The sequence below is a fragment of the Pocillopora verrucosa genome, chromosome 11 (genome assembly GCF_036669915.1).
Source record: "Pocillopora verrucosa isolate sample1 chromosome 11, ASM3666991v2, whole genome shotgun sequence".
In the NCBI taxonomy this organism is placed as follows: Eukaryota; Metazoa; Cnidaria; class Anthozoa; order Scleractinia; family Pocilloporidae; genus Pocillopora; species Pocillopora verrucosa.
Genome location: NC_089322.1, coordinates 12,058,563 through 12,081,358, shown reverse-complemented (window position 1 = coordinate 12,081,358; position 22,796 = coordinate 12,058,563). Strand labels below are relative to the sequence as shown.

Here is a 22,796-nt window from a genome sequence, read left to right as displayed (position 1 = left end):
AGGACTTTCAGAGAGTATAAGAGCTCAGTGGGAGACGCTGTTGCGCAAAAGTCATGTTTAATTCCTGACCGGGTCATTGTGTCTTGTTCGTAGGCTGTGCACTTTACACTGACATTGTATGTCTGCACGCAATTTATCAGGGAAACCTTCATAAAACCTAATGGAGAGGGGCGAGGAGTTGGTGGTAACCTGTGATTGAAACATCTTGAACTCTTCCTTATTTAGCTGAGATTTATCTTAACCGTGGGCTAGATCACCCCAACCCACCCCTCTCCCCCATTGTCCTCTTGTAACATCGTTTAAACGATATGTGAGAAACTGAAGCGTACTGAAGCGCAATAAATATATTGTAGACTCTGAGACTTGAGTTAGGTGATAACTCCAGAATGTCTTTAGCTGAGATTTGCGGAAGAGCAGAAATTAATTCGAGGTACAGGGACGTGTCATCAAGTACTTCTTACAATTCTTTTGAGGAAAGGATACCTTTCGTGGATGTTGGGCTACGCTCATCGGATGTGATTAGGCCTTGTTACTACATATTACAGATTCTCGGCATGTGGAAGCCCTCCAACGTGAAATTTGAATTCGCCTGGCGGGTTTATCGCGGATTTGTGTTCTTTTTGTGGTTAGGATCTCTTGCAGCTGTTATGTGTTTGGATTTTATACATTACGGCTTTAAAAAGGAAACGATTCACATGGGTGAAATTATGAACAGTGTTCCAACATGCCTCAATTTGCTGTGTCCGTTCATTTTCACCGTCTATTATTTTAACCGTGGCCAGTTTTTGGAGCTCGTTTACAGCGTACAAAATGTCTCACATGAATGGCAGCAGAAGTTAAACCGTATTGCTCGATGGTATACCTTAATGTCTGCATCTCTATGGGCTCTTGGAGCCGTATTTTTCATAATTCACTGGCTTCCTTTCTTCTCTGAATTGTGGCACTATGCAGTCTACATAACCGTTGTTGTGTATGCTACAGGCTGGTGGGCAACGTGGCTCAGCGTTTATGGATTTGTTTGCCATGTTCACAGTTTACAAATTGATACTGTTATAGAACAAATGAAGTCTCATGAATTAAAAACAACAGAAATTCTGAAAAAACACCATCAATTACAAACCTCACTGGAAACAACACAGGCAGATTTCAATATAGTTATTTCTTTTGCTTTAGCATACCATGTGGTAGATGTTATCACTTTTAGCTTTGCTTATTTCAGTTCTTCATTTGGTGAAAATTATAAACTCTGGCAATATGCGGGTGGTGTTCTTTTTGATTTGGTAAGCATTGTTGTCAAACTGTACCCCCCATCGGTAGTTGCAGCCGCGGTTCATCGCATAGTTGTGCAAGCCTCAAAGCGATGTCAGTTAAAGGTGACCTCCTGGACAGCAGATCTACCTGTTGAAGATATACAATTATTCCAGTATATGGCATTATGTGAGTCAGACATGGGTCTTAAAATCCTTGGAATTCGCATCACTGTAGATCTGACAATGAAGATTCTTATGACCCTTATGACTGGTGCCGTATCATTTGTAGCATTTGTTATTCCAAAGCTTCAGTAAGGTTCACCCATATAATGACCATGATGCATAAAACTGCTGAACTCAGACACTTGTCACTTGGCAGAACTTTCTGAAATCCTATGGGAAAGGCTATGAAACAAGCATCCATGTCTCTTGATAGTATCAACTTAGTGCAGGCATACTGAGCGTTGGCTGATATTTTTTTGAATCCCAAACGAAGGTATCCCAAGCTGATGAACCAAGAAAAGCAAAAAATAAACTATTTATCTATCCATGAAAGAGAAATTTGTTGTGAGTCAACATGACTTTCTTTGGACCATATGAAGAACCAAAGGCAACTTAGCTATAGATGAGAATGTTATGAGGAATGAAATATTGTCAACTTGGAATGCTTTATCAAGTGAAACAAGAGCCTCTTTAACTCAATGCAATGCCTGTGGAACAATTGGAAACCATCAAATCTGGCCATTTTGCAAGGCACCCCTTGGAATCCTTGTTTACATTGTACCCACTAGGTTCTCACAGTCCTAACCTCATTTCCGAGCAAAACATGCAATTCTTCATGCTCAGTGTCAGACCTGGACTCTCAGATCAAACCTGTTTATACACTCAGCTTCTGAAATTTGCACTTGGTGTGCAGATCCATTATGCTTTACTGTGGGCTTTCTATCAGTGCTGAAGTCAAGCATTGGTGAAATTCACCAATAGACACAACTCAAATGAAATATTTTAGTTTTTTTCTGTTATTCATTTTGAATATAAACAGCAGAGGTTTCTCTAGGCAATGTGGTTTTGTTGGAAATCATAGCCCAAGTAAGACCACTTTCAGAGTGAAATGACTCAAAGAATGGAAACCTTTGGAGTAATTAAGGAGTACCCCCTAGGCTAGGTAAATAAAATAAAATTTCTTGAACAATTACTTAGGCAGGAAAACTGTTACCTCAAGGGAGGATATCCTTTTGAATAAAAGGGAAGGAATTCTGTCAACACTGGAGATTCATTTATTTCATGCTCTTTATCACATAGCCTAACAAACAATAGATGAAGAGCTTAAGATCTCTGGTTGATAAATCAGGGCAACACCCAAATCAACTATCCTGCATATCAAGAAATAATAATTTAATATTGTTTGAGAAAATTCTACTGGCTGTTTTAAAATTGTCTTCATTTTATTTTGTTCAAATTCACACTCTAAGGCCACACTTTCTACTTATGTTAGATGAGATGGCAAGTAAGGCAGTCAATCAGATTGAAGCATTTGTGATAAAATGCCAGAAGATTTATGCTCATGTTCATTATCTTACTGTCTTAGTCATATTGCTTTATTTTGTAAATGCATTTGAGAATTTTAAATACTTTCATTTCTTGAGTAATTTAATAATTAAAATTTATTTATCAATTTATCGAGATGAAAGATGCAAGATAATAAACTGGAGTTCCATCTTTTATTCACAATGCATTGAATCCTAAGAAAATACTCCTCAGCCTTATTTAATTATTAAATATTTACGACTCTTTCGTCTCTTTAGACTATGGCTGAACTTGTCATTTGATTAAGAATATAAACATACAGCAGAAAAGGAACCATTCCTATATTCTAACAACTCAATTTAAAGTTCCACATCTACAAATGGGATTCTGCACATTCACAATTTTCCCTATAATGAATGAATCATGCCAAAACATATTTCAATCTTCAAAATTCTTCAATGCTATCACAAAAAATTACTCCCCCCCTCCAAATCAGAAAAAGGTCAATCATTAACACATCAGCAAAGATTACAGCTATCACTACAATCCTCAATTGATTCTTCAAATGAGCTGAAATGTAGAAAACCCTTTCTGTTTAGTAAAATGTGCACAGATTATTTCAGTTATGTTTACTGGTACTAGAAAATATTTGACCTCTGTAATTTATTTTGTAACATGCATTTACAAACATTATGATGGATGAAATATAGCTTGCACTACCAATTTCTTATGCACAAAATAATAAGCAATTAGTGGATGAGGCTGGGCGTGATATCCTAAATTATAAAAACCAAGGTCTGACTTGTCTACTGAAGCCAAAGGCTAGGGCAAAAAAAAAGGCAGACACAAGGCTTGAGAATTCATCACATCATACTAAAGGTTGTTTTTTTCATATTAAATGTTTGTTTTTTCACACATGTAAAAAACAATCTACAAAAGAAGTAGTTTTGAGGTCCTCTCTCAGGCTGCAAAAGTTTGAGAACACTATATGGATGATGGGCTTGGAGACTAAGCACACTTTGATCTCAACATGATAAATGCAATATCAGCTGCAGATCTTGTATTTATCTTGTCAACTTCACCAGCTATTGTAAATTGATTGATTGATTGCCCCAGACCAATCAGATTTTCATTGTAAGTCTAAAGTACAATATTCAATTGCCACTAACCCCCAAAATATTTCTTTGATAAAATACATTTCCTTGTTTTACTGATCATCACAGTGAAAGAATTTTTGCAATTGCATTAAGCCTCATTAGAGTAAGCAAACACTAGAAAGCCAAATGTAATACAAGTTTCAAGGAACATAGTGTCATTGACCACAGATTCAATCCATTTAAAAGCAAGTGATGTCAAAAAATTAGCTCGAGAATCAAAAGCTAAATGAACAAGGTCGAATGGAGCCACCCTGCATACTTCTAGGGTTCTTTCCTAGGTTGTTGTGTGACTGCTTTCTTACTAAATGATGTGAATAATGTCAAATAGGTTCTTGGGATGATGTCTTAAGTCAACCTGTCCCAACTCCCCTAATTCTCAGTCGTTATCAAGGATGCCAATTTCAGGATCTTTAAAAATTCATAGAAAAAAAACCATTGAATAGATGCAACTTTGCTATCCACAGGACAAGGAGATTTATTTTGTTCAAAAAAATTTTTGGAGTTAGTGGCACTTTAAGGGTTACTGGCACATACTTGGCCCACAAAACAAAAGCAACACCAATCATTCCTTTTTAACCAGTTGTTCTTAAAAAAGTAATCACAGGTCTAAGAGAATTTACCTCATTTTGGATATAATTAATAAAAAGTCAGCTGGGCAAGCATGCAAGAATGTACAAAAAGAAATAAATAAATAAATAGAAAACTCTTTCAAGTGGATACAAACTAACTGTGCATTTTCTTGGTAGGTTTCATTTTGTATGAATTCCACTATGCTTGCCAAGTCACCTAAAACCCTGATGTGATAATTCTTGCTAGCCAATCATTAAATGAAAGCCATTTGATTATCATTGTTTCTTAAAACTGTAAAACTACAACAACAAACATGGAATTTTATGTGATATATATTCAATGCATATCTCTGTCAGTCGTGTCTGTACTGTATCTCTCAATCTACTGTGTGTAAAAGGAACAGCTGCTGTTGATCAAGAAAACAATAAATTGATTGTCATTAACAGTTCCATTATTTCATACTTCATGTATGATGATATTTTAGAGGGAATTAGAAATATAAGATTGGAAAGAACTACTGATACCAGTAATAATGTGGGTCAATGATAAACACTAAATTGATGGATTCTCATCATTTGAATTTCATACACAATCTAGTAATTGGTGTTCACCAATAGTACCTTGAGGATGGCATTTATCAAACTGCAGATATTGAAAGTTAGGTGCACTCCTAGGAACTTTGAAAGAACACACACAACTTTGATTTGACCATAACCACTAGTGGTTTGAGGAAGGCATTTACAAAAACCACAGGGAAACTGGAAGTAGTTACACTACTGGTGACTAATGATGAACCCATATGTACCTTTGATTTGACCATTTGAAAATGATGATTGTGAAAGTTCATGATAATCAAAGATACAAACAATGGTGCTACAGTTTGTTCAAGGAGCTCTCTGAATGCATGTTATCTTTAAAATAATTAGTTAAAAAAAAAACATAGTAACCAAATAAATCAATGGTGATGACTTTTGATGAAAACAGTTACTGCTGAAAAAGATAAAAAGAACTTACCCAACAGTCTCAATATTTGGATTTAAGTCTATTGTTCTCTTCTTTTAATCTTTCAATCTCAGAGATCAAGGCTTCATTGACTGAATACTTTTCTAGCATCCCTTTTAATTCATTCTGTTAAAAAAAATTAGCAAAGCTGTTACTATAGAGCTGTTACTATAGCTTCACTAGTTCACCTATTTGTATGAAGGAAATGTAACAGTAACTATGAAATCACTCTCAATCTGTCTAACTGTGTTTTAGACATGAGTTGTGTCTTTTATATTTCCAGATTATGCACTATACTACTGCTTTGCTTTAGAAGGCTTCAATCCTTTGTTTTATCCTTATGAAAAGGTTTAGAGCTGAGAAGAACCACCTATGACAGCTTCAAGCTGTCACTATTTTGGCTGCCACTTTTTTGGCAATGAAACTAAGTCACCAATATGACAACCAATGTTAAGTTGCAATGTAGCAAACTCTAATGTGTTTATTATTTGTGCCTATGGTCTCAGGTGACAGTAATGAATAAAATTTGCATAAAATATAATGAGAGCTCCAATGTTTTCTTTTTGAAAATTTTTCTCTCTCTCCCTTTGGTTTCTCTAGTGCCAAGCTTTGAGAATACCTGATTAACATAAAAATATTGCCAGCTCGTGTTTTCTTTTTTCCAGAAAAAGTTTCATTTTTAGTTACCTTTTGATGATTTTAGGTCACCAAATGGAAACTTTGAAAACATTTGAGCTTAGAGCCCTGACTTAAATTCAGATCCAGTTTAAAGCTATAAGAGCTAGATTGCTGTAGCAATAGTTTTACATTTTAAGAAAGAGCAAAATATATTTATAATACAATTCTTTGTAAAGAAAACAAGGATTGTTTCAGGCAGGATCATAATTTATCACCAATTCTTCTTCCTTTGCATTTTCAACCATCCATGCACACGTAGCTTACCTAAAATTAAAGCTAACATTACAAGTTCCTTTTCTAGTGATTTTCAAAAAGACCAGACTTACTTTCTGTATTTGAAACTGTCTCAGCATTTCAACCTGTACATTAACAATGTCCCTGTGTAATGCAACCCTACCAATACAAAGAAAAATATGTTGAACTAAAAGTAAACAAAACTAATAGTTAAATAATGATAATAAATAAAATAAACATTGCAAGGTAAATGAACCTCATGAGAAAAATCAAATTCAATTTATAAATATCCTATGTACTTAAATTTATTGACAACTCCACAAGAGATTTTTCAACTGACAGCAAAAAATATTTTTCCATGACATTGCTGTGGTTTAAATAACTTTTCCCATTGGCAGTTGCTGGGGGAATAGGTAGCTCCACAGTAAGGAAATGTCGTCCCCCCCCCCCCTCCAACAAAAAAAAAATGTTTCCATATGAATCACAAATTCAATCAAATTTTATACCTGAACTCATCCAGTGATTCATCAATCAGGTTCTTAATAAATTGTACTTGAAATGGTAATAAGCCTGCATTACTGGCACCAATTGCACCCACATCAGTAATTGTAGTTGCCATACCAACAGCTCCACTTGGTAAAGGATCTGGACTACGATTTACATTATCAAATATTAAACTCTCACCAGGTGACACTGAAAAAGATTTGACAAACAAAAAAAAAAAACGTTTATTACAATTGAAACTACTAATCAAGATCTCCTTTCTATTGAGTTAAAACTCAGTTAAAATTGAAAACTACAGTTAAACCCATATTAACTGGTCACCCACAGAGAATGGCAGGTTAACAGCTAAATTAAGGAATTACAGTCAAGTTGCTGACAGTTCAACTAGCCAACGCTAACTTGCCAACATATAAAATCGAGTAGAGACGTAAGCGGGTTGGTCTTCAATCCAGTACAACTTATTAGAAGTTAAACATAAAGAAAAGTAAAAGATCTTTCGTAAAAAAACAAACTTTTTCTTCCAATATTTTTAAGTTTTTAAGGATCTCTAATAACCAAAAAAGCTTTAGACACGAATGAGTTATTGTGTGACAACAACATTGTAAAGAATCATCATGTCAATTGCTCAGATTTTTTAAAAAAAAACTTGACTTTCTTGACAAGATCTTTATTAAAAAACTATACTAAATAAGTATTTATAAAGAGTATAAGGCTTTATTTGCCTTGAGATCCTTATAAACTTTGTTGGAAGTAAAAAGAATTTTCTATTAAAGTTTGACATGATGATTCTTTACAGCATTGTTGTCACACAATAACTCATTTGCATCTGAAGATTTCACAGTCATTGGTGATGTTTACCTTGCTTTATTCACTATGGGATCCTTATAAACTTTGTTGGAAGAAAAAAATTGTTTTTTTTACTGACAATCTTTTACTTTTCTATATGTTTAACTTCTAATAAGTTGTACTGGATTGAAGACCAACTTGCCGATGTCTCTACTCAATTTTATACATTGACGAGTTGAACTGTTGGTGACTTGACTGGATACCAAATAAAGCCTTCACAGAGCAGAGGTCAAACACTATAAAGACACCATTTTGTCCTCATAGTATCAAGAAGAAAGATAATCTATTATGCATTGAGAACATTTGAATTCAAAGTGCTAGCATTTATCTCAGGAGATAAACATGGAATAATTTTGATATCAGAGATTATTCATAGTTATAATTAGGCTGGTTCCACATAAAGTGACTGTTTATTAATACAGGTGGAAGACAAGCAGGCCATTACGACTCAGTTAAGGGTGACCAAGGCTGCTTACAGAAGAGAACACTTTATAGAGGTGAAAATTACAGTACTTAAGTGAAAGAAATTTTTGGGACTTTGAAAACCAACCACTTAATACATGGTGACAGCTGAAAATGGTGCCTCTTATCACAAATTCCACTTTATCTCTTTATTAACTTACCAGAAAATAAAATCCTCTATCTCGAAGTGGAGACAAGAATTAAAATAAAAAATAACTGTTTCATATATTGTTATTGAAATATTTGCCAATTAATTACAATGGTCTAATAACCTGTTTCTGGTACTTTAGGTCCTGTACTTTGGCCAACAGACTGATCACGTATTCTTGAACCACCATCTGCTAACCTTCTGTGATTGGATGGAGATCCAAGTGGTGACTGAAGAACATTAAGACACATTACAGTGTTACTGATGATCAAGCAGTGATAATGTCAATACATTTCATCTCATATATGGGTTAATTGATAGCTAAATGTAGTTACAATCAACTGTTGATTATTGTTTGCTTAATTGCTTTAATTTACTTGTTATCTTCCTGTCAATGTAATATATTTACATTCCACAAAAGGTTACCTGTAAAAGGTACTAGGACCTGGAAAGTTTCTTGCTGAATAAGGAGGCAGAAAATGGAGGCAATGAAAGAGATGTTGAATTTAGAGTAAAAACTGACATTTTGTTGTGCATGCAGATACCAAATATGATGCAACTTAATACCAAGGGTCAATCTGACAAAACCTATATCTAATAGCAACAGTTTTTACCTATAAGACCTCCTAATCCGGGACAAGCCCTGGGTATGTCTTTTTTCCCTTGGGCAAAACACCTTTAACCTTACAATGAATCTCCCTTGCCTGGAGAATAAATAGGCCTTAACAAATTGTCCAGGAATGTGGTGAAACCATGGAGGTATATAAAGCTTGAAATGGACAGACATTCCATTCAGGAAGAGGAGGAACAATTATCGTTAGAGAATGAACCACTCAGCTTGTGTTCAGGTTACTTGTATTTATTTATCAAAGAAAATGACAAAATACCTTTTGCCCACTGCTTTCTAGTTGTGCAACTAAATTTTCACTTCTGAGAGATCCAGAGGGTGAGATACTGATTGGTTGCTGTACATCTGCCTCAGCATGTAGGCTCCCTTTAGTAACCTGTGAATCAGCATATTCTCCAGAAAAACGTTTTCTCTGATTTCTCCCAAACTGGGCCCTAGTAATACTGGGTGACAGATTCCCACTGAAAACAGCATCTGATGAGGATTTGGTTCTACTGTCACCCACCAGATCCTGACCAGTGCTCGAGTCAGTGTGGGCTCTGGCACCAGGTGATCGGTTACTTTGAACAGTTGAAGCTGTTGCTTCATTTGCTGTGGTTATTGCAAGTGTTCTTGGTGAGTTTAAATCTTGACGTAAACTGTTTTTTGTTGTGGCTGTCACTTCAGCAGGGTGATGCAACTGTCTGGTTGACAGGGAAGACAGATTGCTCCCAATTGGAGAAAATATTCCTGATCCTATAACAGAAATCAGTTGATGAATTTAAACTCACACTGTTCCACAATCACTACTGAGTAATCAAATTAAAGATTGAAATAATTATTTAGCATCAACTCAGAGATTGTCCCATAACACTGCAAACAATATAAACAAGGGCTAAACAACAACTAAGAATACACAAAAGCCTCAGACAGAGCTGTAGTTTCCACTGGGTAAGTTTTTTTTTTTAATGATTATAAAATAGTATGCCAAACTTTAATCCTATACATCTTGAAATATCAGAAACAAATAAAAAAGCTCGCAGGTTTTGTCCATTTCTGTTTCTTTCACAAGAAACATTCATGAACAAATGAGAAGCATCTAAGCAAAACACTGAGACAAGATATGCTACATATTCAATTTCACAATTTGACTGTCCTTTATCATTACTCTTTCCCGGAAAAATCCATGTAATCTCTACAGATTTATAGACTGAGATTCAAATGACATTGTGATAGGACATGTGTAGGTACTGGTGTTAATTTACAAGTGAAGTCCAATTGGGAAGTAGATGTTACACCTTTTTGATGATCTTTGCAAAATTCTGCAAGCATCTCAAACTTTCTTGCTTAACTATGGTAGACGGTTTCACCTTAAGCAGGCAAAATGATTTGAATTTAGTTGAAAATAGAGTCTCAACCTAAACTTATTTTCTTAAACTTGCAGGTGACTGATAATTAGGTGAATTTTATGTACTTCTAAATTCAAGAAAAAATGCCATGGCAATATTTCTCTATCACTAAAAGTTAAAAAAGAAAACTCCAGAAAGTGACAGTAAACCTCTGGGTTAGGGGAATCTTCTATATTTAGGAATAAAAAAACTGCTTCCCCCTCACTTCATTCTCTAACAGAATAAAACTATTTTTTAACAATCCAGTCAATACAAAATTTCTTTATAAGCAACATGTTGTTGCATTAGTGTTGTAAACTGCAAAATTTAAGAAAACTTATCAAAGTTATTATATACCCTCTTGTAGGAGAAAAGGGAACAGAATAAACCTGAATAGGGTCTGAAGTATACATCAATGGACCTGTGTTTTCTGTTCATCTTTGTTTGTATTGCTTGGTTTTCAGTTTAGTATTAAGAATTGCCTGAGAAAATCTCAACATGAGAGATGCCCCCAAGCTACCCTTACTCCCCTGGACATCTCTGCAAGAGCAAAGCCCCTGCAGATAGTATTAAATACACCCATGACAAGCAATGGAGTTTTACAAAACAGTTTAGAGAGAAACATAGATCTGTTAATGATAAAGAAATTGATTTTACGATGATTTTCCATAATTTAGACAAATGGCCTTATTTTTACAATGAAATTCAATGTAAAATAACTTAATATTTAATATATCATTTCAGACTTACAACATTGTTCTTACCTTATAACAAATTCATGATAAATCATCACCTTGTGAAACTCTAATCATTATTTGTTAAAATAATTCAGTTTGAAAACAATTTACTAAGCACAGCTCTCCCACCCAGAGAGACTAACTCTAGATGCAAAGAATCTTCTTTGCTATAACTGTTTCTCTTTGGTCATAAAAATTTTAATAAAGTTGCTTTAAATATGGAGAAGATATAACAATTGTCAAAAGATAGAAACAAAAATGCCACCTGTGACCACTGAAATAATATTATTACTGAAATATACCATGTGTGAAATTACTGTAAGGAGCTTGTTATATTGAAGTCTCCATTACAATGAGGTGAGGGCCTCTCCTTGCAGACTAACATAGTGTATACAGTAAATAGGTGGTAAAATGTATTTCCATGTAAGCTGAAGAATCTTTTCTTGGGAAAATGTCCCAACAAGCACACATCATTCATCAGTAAAAATTACCATTGCACTGATTGAACCACTGAATAGACATAGTTTTACTTTGGAAATGTTTATTTTAAGAAGTTTTTTTGCTTAAAATATGTAATGACGGCAATCTTAAACTAAATATTCCATAGCAAGAAAAGGGCCCAAAATATAAGAATTGTATCTTATCTTCCTTTGTCATTGATAATATGGTATTGATCTAAATTATACATCTTCAAACAAAAATTTTAAACCCTGATCTTTCAACTTTTCTTTCAATGAATTTTACCATGTGCTTTAGCTAGAAGAGTTTTGGAACTGAACTGAGAGCATTTCTATACAACAAAGATGATTGTTCATCAGGTATCAACCTACCAATAAATTATTGATTTTCTTAGCATACAATTACAGTCTAACCACAAAATTGCAGTTACAAGGACCTGCTCCAAACTATATTTCATGCTTCAAAACAAACCTCTGTTTAAAAACATTTAGCCCTTCCTTTTCCAGGGGAGTAAAAATTACCCATTCCCAATGATGTATTTTTTAATAACAAATAATCATTACTTTAATTTTGCCTTTATTCCATAAGTCTGCTGGACCAAATCATCTACATTCATTGGTCATTACCTCACACCATTCTCTCAAGGCAAGTCATTTTCTATAATGAATTCCTAACATGTATTAAAAGCACCTTCATATAATTGGTAAACAACATGAAAGACAATTGATAGACTGACAGTACTTGCAATCTTCCAGAAATAAAGTAACATCAAGGTTGTGAAATTTTTGTCATAAATTCAAACTTGAATTATGAAATCAAGTATAACATTGTTCAATTTTGCTTCATGATACTCAATAAATAATAATTATTCTTCAACATTTTGCCTAATGATAGGTCACTACTAAGAAAACTATGCACAAAGAAACACATGCATCTTACCATCTGGTGGATTGTTTTCTTTTAAGTTGTATGAAGGAGATGCCTCTCCTGAACCAGGGAGGGGTGGCTCATTAGTTTGCCTACTGGGAGCCTCTACAGCTGCTGTTTTGACTAATAAAAAGAAATAAAGAAGTATTAACTTTTGAAACAATGGTGATAGAGAAAGGTGTTAAATGACTGCTTCTTCTTTGCTAATTCATCTACATTGTATAATTATGTATTAACCCTTTACACCCTAACATTAGTGTGCATATTCCCCATACTGTTCCCTATACATTTCCTAAGATTCTGAAAAGAAGAATTTGTTTAACAATCCAGAGCTTCTCTCATAGGTCATCATTTCCTTTATTCTTGTAACCTTTATGTTTGATTCAGGGGTACTATTGTTTAAGGAGAAAAAAGATGCTAGTCACTCTTATGGGTAAAAGGGTAAGATAGATAAGCTTAATGATCCTTCAACTACTGGTCAAGAAATCCTTTAGATAACATAAACTTTTGTAGAATCAGTACAAGAATTTTTTCAACTCAGGGTAAAATTCTGAAAACTAGCTTAGTAAACATAAAACTGCTGAGAGAGACCTTTTAACCTTAGGAAAAGAACAAGGACAAGAGCAGCAGATCTAAAAGCAAAGAATTGGCTAACTTATCAAAAGACTCCGCAATTTTAACCCTTTTTAAGACTCAAATATGAGAGTGATTCACTAATAGAATAATTGTGTACAATTTTTTATGTACCCAACCCATCATCAAAGAACAATCAAAATTTTGCTGGAAAAAAAATCATGTAACTGGTTGGGTTACTTCCTGGCAGACCAACAATGCCCAAGTATTTCCAAGGTGGACTTCTCACCCAGTGAATAACTCACACTTTCATTTGGCATTTCACTGATAGTTGATTAAATAGTGGTAGAAAACCATACAAAGAATTTTTTCTTAGTCACTGCATTAGGTAAAAAATATCTGCCTTCAATTTGCTTCTTATTGGCTCTTGAAACATTGATGTACAAACCTTCTCTTAAAGGTGAGAATAAATCCTCTGATTCTTCATTTTTAATTCCATTTTGTTTTGATAGTGGAGTGTGTGAAGTGTGATCTGGTACATTGACAGCTGTAATGGTTGGTACAATGCTTGTTGAAGCAGGCTGTGCTTCTGTTGGCACTGGATTTGGTGTAGGTTTAGTATTTGAAGTCACAGGTTTTGAGCTTTTGCTATTTCCTAAACTATTAACCTGTAGGTAGACAGAGGCAAGGCATTATTTGTTAGCAACAGTCAGCCACAACCATATTTGCAGCAATTTTAGGCTTTCTCACTCCAGCCCAGTTTAATCCCCAGCCTAGCTTTACCTCCATCCATGTAAACTTGTCAGCCAACAGAATATTCCATTGAGCACCCTATTTCTTCAAAACACCTCACTTCCTCTTCTCTTCTATATTCTTAAGGCCTATTTACACGGCACGACTTTGTCACATGCGACAAGCTTACGACAGGCCTACAACATGACTTAAGAGTCGTAAGCGAGTTGTAGGTTTGATTTACACGAAACAATTCGTGTTGTAAGCCTGTCGTAAGCTTGTTGCATGCGACAAAGTCGTACCGTGTAAATAGGCCCTTAAAAGGCCTTTACTGATTATTTTGCCATAACAAGTATTTCAACCTACACCATTTCTCAAACAGATATTTCCATAAAATCTTCTTTAAGGACTACCAGGACCAGAAGAAGAGGTTCTAACCAAACTGAGTTCAGAGGAATTTATTTTTTTGATTCACCCTCTAATTAAAAAGTCACTCAAACAGTTAATTATAGTTTAAGTGAAATGCTGATTTGTCCTTAGAGTTGAAAAATACAAAACCAGGGCTGCGTAAAGACAGGCTTAACTTTCCTAACCTTTGTCATTGACTGGAATGAAAGTGATTGAACAGATGTTTTGTGTGCCACTCTTGTGTTGACTGGACTGGATCCGCTACGCAAGTCATAGATGTAGATTTTACCTACAGATTCCAAAACAAGTTAGGATCAAATCTTAAGGTTGACCTTTATCTTTTTTTACAACTTACTGTGTAACCACGCTAGTATTGACAAAACTACAGGCAAGTTACTATGATTACCTTAAGCTTTGACTAAATGGAGTGTACATAATGGTTATTTGGCTCCAAATAGTCCTAGCCCTTGCAAGCATTACCAAAACAAAAACAAAGACAAGACAAAACAAAACAAAAAAATTAAAAATTTTTCATTCTTGCTATGGAAAGTATCTTAAGCCCACTGTACTTTAACTACACAAAGTGGATGTTATGTAGTAAACTGAGATATGTTACATGAACTAAGGTTTTCTTACTGCCACTGTTAAACAAAGGCTAAGGAAATTTACATCAATGCCAAACAGCTTTGGATAGATTGTCATTTTCTTCCATAGTTATCCTGATTTTGTCTCCTCTAATCATTAGATAATAGCTTGTATTAATTTAACAAAGTTTCATTGCAGTACTTTTAGAGAAAAGACCAAAGAATTAAGATCATTCTGAAGTTTTCAATGTGTTAATAACCCTTTCACTCCCAGAATCTGATTGTTAATTCTCCCATCTAGCTGCTAACATTTCCTTGTACATCAGTTACAAGAATTTGGCGTTAGATTGAGATAACATTTTCTACCAGACAAATTTGAGTATTCTGATCACCTGTTTGCTGGATAATGAACAGATTTTAAAGGGAAAAGATACCACTTCATTACCTTTGGGAGTTAAAGTGTTAATGTGAGCCAAAAAAAGGAAAGTAAATACATGTGACTCACAAATACAAAAACAAAAACAAAACAACGGACAAACACAACTATACCTCTAGTTGAACCAACTGCCAATGTTCCTCCATCAGACATAAAATCAACTGATGTCAGGGGAGATTCTGCCATCATAACTTTAACTGACCTTTGAAGAAACAGCAAAAAAATGAATGACAGTGGAAACAAACCTTGTCTTCCTTTTCAGGTGTAATGAAATAAAAGAAGGCATGTATGAACCACCTACATGTACATGTGGTAGTTCACGATAGTTATCCAAGCTAGGGTTAGAATTAAGTGGACATCTGTTTAATGGATGGGTTTTTACAAAGGGTATGAGGTGTTGACTTACACTATTTAAAACAAAGAGAAAATAAATAGCAACAGTAAGATAAAAGGACAATTTGAACTAAACTGTTGGTTGCTTGGCCTAAATGTATTGCAATACAATCCAACTGTTATATACACTGTAGTTTAACAAGATATCAGCTCAAAGTGATCTCAAACTAGTCTGATTTCCATTTTTACTTCTTAAAAAGACTGAAATGTAACTAGCAAAAGAAAAAAATTATATCAATTGAAACTAGTTTTAATCATTCTGACCCGAGATTAATTTTAAACTACAACAGAGCCCTTTGCATAGCATCATTATCTCATGTGACATTTTGTTTCGGAAGTTTGTTAGGGAAAGTGGCTCACTAGAAGCTTAAAGTTCTAGAAGGAAGGACTTCATTGAGGATTAACATCAAAAAACTGTAACAACTGAATTTTAGTTATTAAAGAATATATAATCACCAAAGGAGGTTTATCAAAAATAACAAACATTATTTCTAAGGTGTTGAAAAGGTCACCAAATAAAATTACAGGGAAAAAACGTAGTATTAATGTTAGAAAAAGCAAGCAAACAAAAAAAACAAAACAAAAAGAGAAGATACTAGTGTATGTAGTGATGCATATATACATGTACTGCATCAGATAAAATGGAACGATTAATTTTGGGTTGCTTATGATCCAAAGGGTTTATCTATTATTTATTACAACATGATAATGGTGTAATAGTACTACATTACTTTTTCTGCTGAACATCATAGAACACAATTCTTTTGTCGAGTCCCACACTACACAGAAGCATATCATTCATGGGTGAGAAACTTAATCCTGTTGCAGGTCCTTTGTGATCAGAGGCAAATGATGTTGATAGTTTTTTTGTGTTAGAATCCCAAAGATTAAGAGCTCCATCATCACTAACAGCACCCAATAAACTCTTTTTGAAGTGTGAAAACTGAATGTCTCGCACTGCCTGTAAAGAAAAAAATTCATTTCCATCATGTACTTCCCTTTGTCAGCTCATAAGAAACTGCAGTTTAACCATTGCTCTGCTCTGAGTGTTACAATTCTGTTATCTTTATTAGACATTTCAAGCTCCTTTAGATGGATACTCCTGAGCTAACATTACAAAAAAGAACTAAAAGGATAAAATAACCATGTTTGAGAGCTTCAGCTATAATGGTACACTATGGATCAAAACAACTACCACTTTAAAATCACAAAAGACCACTACCACATAAATCACAATAATCTAAATATATGGCCAATGTCTAAGGTTTTGGTAGGATAAATGTACTGCTGGAAACACTTGTTTTGCTTCTTTTCCCGCTCCCATGCCCTGATATAATATTGCACAACACAGAAATGTTTTAAATTAGGACTGAAACTGCAACTAACCCCCCAAATTTTTTTCCCACCAAAATTTATTCCTTGTCTTACTGATAACAAAGTCCAAAACAATTAATGTTGCATCTATTTTAATTAGCTTTTTTTTAAAATAAGTATTCAAAGACCCAAAAAATTGGCCTTAATCATGTTTATGACCGAGAAATAGGGGAAATGGGGTGGGTTGGCTTATGGCATCATCGCAAGAACCAATTCAACATTATTCACATCATTTAGTTAGAAAGCAGTCACACTACAACCCAACACACACTACAACCTACATTTTCTTTGTTTTTGAGTGACTTTTCTCTCCCAGTAGAATAAACTTCAGAAATACATTTCTCTAAAATTTCATCTAGGTGTCCTCTATTCTCAAAGTGTATTTTTACAATCTAAATGTCTTTGCAAATGTAGAGCATGAAAAATTTGTTCTTAGGAAGCCTAACACTTCTCCTATAACAAATCATTTTGCCTGAAGGATAATGCAAAACAAAAAAAAAAAGTATGTATTGGTGGATCACCATCTCTCTGTAATGTGTCTGTGTGTCAAGGATCAATTCCCTGTGAATCTCTCAACTATGCTCACTTTTTCTGAGGCAGATTTACCAGCTGTGAATTTGTTCATCTGTTGTTTTATATGACAGGTTCTCGGTGTGCTGTTTGTGTGACTCATGCTTTAATCCTTTGACCTTTGTCTCTTGCTTTTTTGTTTTTTTGTTTGTTTGTTTGGGTTTTTTTTCTTTGTGCAGTCTTCAGCTGCTTTTATTTTATTTGGGTTATGTTTCACTCTTACTGTTCATTTCTAAGGAGGCAGTGAATGTACAAGTATGAGATTCAGTTTCTCTATTGCCTGCTGATGTTCCCAAATTTACAAGAAGCTTGTTACCTTTGTTCATTTTAGCTTTTGCTTCCAAGGCTAATTTATTTACCTCACTTGCTTCTAAATGGCTTGAATCTATGGCCACTAATTCTGTGTTCTTTGAAAGTTCTACTACATCTATCTTTCTAGTTTTTGCTTTTGCTAGGTTTCTGAGCTTTGTTGTAATTGTCTCTCACTGCATCTGTGGTGAAATTTCACCAGTACTCCTGCAAGGTCATGCTCTACTTCTTCATCATGCTTAGATATCTGATTTAAAATCTTTCTCAAATGCAATGTTCACACTTGCATTGTATCTTAGACTTTTTGGGCATGTGCCCTTCTTGAGATGAGCTTGTAAGAGTCCAATAGATTTTTTTTGTCAGTTGTGTCCACGTTCCAATGATTATATCAAGCCTTTGATTTGGGCACACAATTGATTTTCTCTATCTGTGTCAAATTCCAATATATTAGAAGGTTTGAATACTTCAGAGTCATATTGTCATTGTGCGAGTTTGAGTCTTTATATGACTTGGCTTTATGGAAAGTCTTTGATGTTTAAAGAAAGTGAAATTCCCAAAAGTATTTCCTGTCTTGGCATTACAGCCTTGTGGCATGGTTCCTGGGATGACATAACAACCTTGCCTGACCCAAGATGCAAGATGTGCCATTGTGAACATAAAAAAGTTAGCTTTGACTGCTTGTAGAATTGTGAGGGTTTATTCGATTGCAACTATTCTTTTACTGTTAGGATAAGAAAAACAAGGAAATTTCTTTCATCAAAAAATTTATTGAAGTGCCACTCTAATTATCTTGTGATACTTCAATATTGAGAGGGGGTGGGTCAACCTAAGAGACAAATTGAACACAGAAACTTGAATAAGTGCAACACATGTTGATATGCAGGTGCATTCCTTTCCAAACTTCATGTACTTTTTTCTGTGATAATAGTTTCATTTTAATTTTCTAGACAACCAGTAACTATGATTCTTGGCCAAAAGACATTTCAAATCAAATATGAAATTTAAAAAAGTAAAAAATTCAATATTTGTTTAAAGTTGTCCTTCAGTAGCATGTTGATTACATGGATGATTTGACTGAGGCCCTTGTGCTACAGAATTTCTTTTTATTTAGCAATTCTGATCATTATGCATGATATAAAAGCAATGTAGGTGATACAAATAATTAGAAAAAAAATAGGGACAATGAGTTCCAAATGTGGCGATGCTCACACACAATAACAAAGAAAATCCTTATGACTAATAGTGAAAACAAAAGATCTGAACAGTCTAGTTTAAAATAAACGGTCTCTAAGTTCAATGCATTCTACCCCAGGATTAAGTTTGGGTGTACACTTTCAAATGCCTAAATTGATCATAAGTTGACAGGGTGGTTTTCCTGTACAATAGTTTTGACATCAATGCTAATGTTGGGATGTTTTTTTTACAGACGACCTGTCATGGCTCAAGTGTTCTATTGCATGATAACATCACCTAAATTGCTTTGAAATCAAGCAGAGTGGTATATTTTATTTTATTTACATTCCCTGAAGTAGCCAATGTTGTATCAGAAAGGCAAAAAATTGGAATAATACAGAACTACAGTAGTTCTTAGCCTAAATCTAATAGTCCATACATGTACAATGAAAAATGACAGAAAAACATCCTAGGGTACATCTACTACATACCTGTGTTTTGGCTAATCTCAGAGGATCTGAGGCTTGTCCTGTCATAACATTGTGAAGAAGTATGTCTCCATTCACTGACCCTGACGCAATAGATGTGTCATTCCAGTTAAAAGCTACACAAGACACAATGTCCTTGTGATCCTGTTAAATAAATTATGTACCAGTTTACTTTAGTGTCCATTTCATTGGCAAATCCAGCCAAAAATACACGTACTACAATTGTTTATACAATACCATGATAACAGTTTACTATAATTACTAACAAGGTATTGTATACCTGCTACAAAAGTGACAAACAAATTAAAAGTATAAGAAACTAGTCACAATTTCACTACACTATCCAGCAAACTGGTGATGAAAATAGACAAAAGTATCAGACGAGGGAGGGCACAAGACACAATACCCTTGTATCTCACTTGTCAGCTGTGCTCACTCATGAGATTTCTGATTCTTTCCAACCTATGCGTAAATAGCATGTGGACACACTTTTTTTGTATTCTTTATAAATATTGATGATCTCAGCCCAGAAGAGACAATTTAGGTTGGGATGCTTTCTAAATTTGAAATTTCATCATGAAGATATTGAAATTGAAGTCGATTTTACTTCCTTATGTGAATTCAAAGTAATCTATTAAAAAATGAATAATTTCTCACAAAGTAATTGAGGTTTCTCTTCATATTGTGACTTACCTTATATGTTTTCTTTACACTTTTTGTTTTCATGTCCCAAATATTAAGAGTTTTACTATTTCCACCAGTAAGCAAATAACGAGAAGATGAATTAAAGGCCACACAAGTGTTTCCTTCCTGAAATTTTCAAAGAATATAATAAAGCAAATGAGCATGACATAATTCTTGTAAGAACTAAATGAAAAATATAAATAGTTACAGAAAGCTTTGATAATATCTATTAAAAAGAGAGTTAGTGGTTTCCTTAACAAGGAATTGTTAAGCAACACGAACTTAAAGTAATTGCACTCACCCCAGCAGTAATTTCAGCAGTATCATACTCATCCCCCTTAACATATGTGACAACAACTTTGTCATTAGCAGCACTAGCCAAACACTGATCTGACAATGTTAAGGATTCACTGTTCGACAAAATTCCCACATCAACTAAAGAAAGAACTACAGTGGTATTCTAATAACCAATGCCAAGATTCATATATTATGTAAGATTTTCTAACATCCACCACACTTAGGGACAATTACAGTCTGCTAAGAAAAACTCTTGGGTAGGAGGAGTGTTGGCAAACTGTTCCAGGACTGATTCAGAACCTTATCATTATGTTATAAGTTTGTAAGCATTGTCATCCCTATAAAACTTCCTTCTATGTTTATTCTCAGAGAGGAGGAAATTTTTCATCCAACAAGAAAGTCTTTGAGCAATCCTTCCCTCCCAAAGCTACACTTGCTTCATCAGAAAAAAATTTTAAAAATTTAATAAATAACATCTACCCTATCAAGGTTGAAAGAACTGGTAATGTTATTACACTTTGTTCAAAAGAGAGGGAATTCCCATTCATTGAGTTTAAAACTCTCCTCCTGAGGCTTTGGAAGGTTTAGACTCCACTGTATCTTGTTTAGTTTTGTTTTTGTGTCCAAGCACCTTCCATACGACATGCAACTCTACCCTCACTGCACAATAGCCAACAAGTCATTTTGTTCTAAGCAATTTAAAACCTCTCTTTAGTAGCAAAAATTTAGGATGTTGGAATGAGACTGTTATCTGGTTCAACAATGGCTCATTTGTAACAACAGAGATTTTTTTTTTCTTCACAGAGAAGATCCTACTCTTCAAAGAGATTTACTACACTTTAATTTATAAGATATCACAAGATTCTATGACCTTTTCCAATACTTTTTTGATGTTCATGATTACTTTGGATTGAAAGTTTGGTCTGAAGATTAAGTAAAAATAATCATTAGCAGAAATGTACTTCTTTCTTTTTTCACTCACAGAAGAATAGTTTTCAGAACATTTTCCATGGCTCTTTATGCCCACACCCATAATCTGGTTCCTTCTTAGTTTTCCATAGCCTTGGCGAACCCTTCTGTGGCATCATCTTTAAGTGTAAATATCGCACGGACTCCAACTACAATATTAGCAATTCAAATAATTAAAAGTATCCACTGCCCTAAAGATTCTTTAAACGAAAACAATCATTAATTGAGGCCATTTCATACCGCAAGCTTGAATAAATACATGAAGAGAATACTGACAAATGTAAAATATATCATTTAACGAGATAGGATTGTCTAGACGAATAAAACACACTATGATATAAAGCAAAAGATACTGTTGGGGCTCCAACACAACGAACCCACAGGTTGAGAGTGAGGGCTGAAGGCTTTCGCTATGTTCAATTCTGGCATGTCCCAAATCTTTACATCGCCTCCAGACGACGCAAGTCGTAACTTTGTAGTCATCCTAGCCTTTTTGACCCCCTCCTTCACTCAGTCCGTTCTATTTTTACATGTTGTGCTTCGAGAAGTAATTGACATCCGACATAAGCCCAATATTACCGCCATTTTTTTGTTCGCAATCACCCACCTTCCCATGATACTTTTCGCAATATTCTTATCCACTGACCAACAATTTATTGGGCTCAGAGCCTATAGTGCCATGGTCCTTGATAGTTCCCTAGATTTATGCCCCATTCACACCAAAGCTTAAACATGTTTAAAAGTTGTTTTGTTAAACACAGTTTAATTTTTTTTTTCTTCATAGAAACTATTTAACCGAATATTTTTGACTTGAATGTAGCACATTGGAAATACAAGTTAGCTAGTACTTGAATCCAATGGAAAATCAAGTTTTTCAGTTCTCTGTTTATAATTTTCATTCAATGAAAACCAGTTTAACAAAACATGTTTTGCTGGTGTGAATGGGGTATTAGACACACTTTACTCGATTCACGCGGAAAAATGAAAAACGATCCGAATAGATATCGTCGCGCCAGATGCGTGACCATGAGGCAAAATTCAGAAAAAAGGAGTTGTGGCGGGTGCTTGAAAAACGGAAACTGGGCGCTCTAGTTGGCGGAGATTTCTTAATTTAAGATTAATAACTGCAACGCCCCTGAACTTACCCGTTCATTCAACAACACACAGGGTGCAGAGTTGTAAATATGTGACCGTGTTTTCCTCGTAATGGGTGATTTAGCTCAGAGATGCAAATACGCTTCAAGCTCCTTGAGAGCCGTTGTAGTTTGAATTTTGTGACACCGGGTATAGCAATGAAAAAAAAAAACGAC

General features: G+C 34.6%; 2 protein-coding genes across 4 annotated transcripts; one reads left to right on the top strand and one right to left on the bottom strand.

Moving 5' to 3' along the window:
- The first annotated feature begins 324 nt into the window (after positions 1–324).
- LOC136284316 (uncharacterized) lies at positions 325–2,889 on the top strand. The gene has a single exon (XM_066174468.1). The coding sequence runs from the start codon at positions 387–389 to the stop codon at positions 1,563–1,565; it is 1,179 nt and encodes a 392-aa protein (XP_066030565.1). The 5' UTR covers positions 325–386; the 3' UTR covers positions 1,566–2,889.
- LOC136284315 (protein NEDD1-like) lies at positions 2,864–22,071 on the bottom strand. Of its 3 annotated transcripts, none has more exons than XM_066174465.1 (15): positions 21,840–22,071; positions 20,522–20,610; positions 20,230–20,346; positions 19,540–19,680; positions 16,354–16,583; positions 15,343–15,431; positions 14,395–14,498; positions 13,518–13,737; positions 12,509–12,619; positions 9,266–9,741; positions 8,503–8,608; positions 6,925–7,111; positions 6,511–6,577; positions 5,519–5,632; positions 2,864–4,910 (listed from the first exon to the last, which is right to left on the bottom strand). In XM_066174465.1, the coding sequence occupies exons 1-14, from the start codon at positions 21,967–21,969 to the stop codon at positions 5,528–5,530; spliced, it is 2,172 nt and encodes a 723-aa protein (XP_066030562.1). In that variant the 5' UTR covers positions 21,970–22,071; the 3' UTR covers positions 2,864–4,910; positions 5,519–5,527. The 3 variants fall into 3 exon arrangements, with proteins under 3 accessions (XP_066030562.1, XP_066030563.1, XP_066030564.1); XM_066174466.1 differs by having other exon boundaries at positions 2,864–4,907; XM_066174467.1 differs by lacking the exons at positions 20,522–20,610; positions 21,840–22,071 and adding an exon at positions 21,500–21,809.
- Positions 22,072–22,796: the final 725 nt, after the last annotated feature.

Excerpts from the sequence above, each read along its gene's own strand:
- LOC136284316 (XM_066174468.1), top strand. The coding sequence starts at position 387 with ATGTCTTTAGCTGAGATTTGCGGAAGAGCAGAAATTAATTCGAGGTAC.
- LOC136284315 (XM_066174465.1), bottom strand. The coding sequence starts at position 21,969 with ATGACTACAAAGTTACGACTTGCGTCGTCTGGAGGCGATGTAAAGATT. Across the intron at positions 13,738-14,394 it reads CATTCCAGTCAATGACAAAG|GTTAATAGTTTAGGAAATAG; the intron begins GTTAGGAAAGTT and ends GTCTACCTACAG. Across the intron at positions 6,578-6,924 it reads GAATCACTGGATGAGTTCAG|GGTTGCATTACACAGGGACA; the intron begins GTATAAAATTTG and ends TTGTATTGGTAG.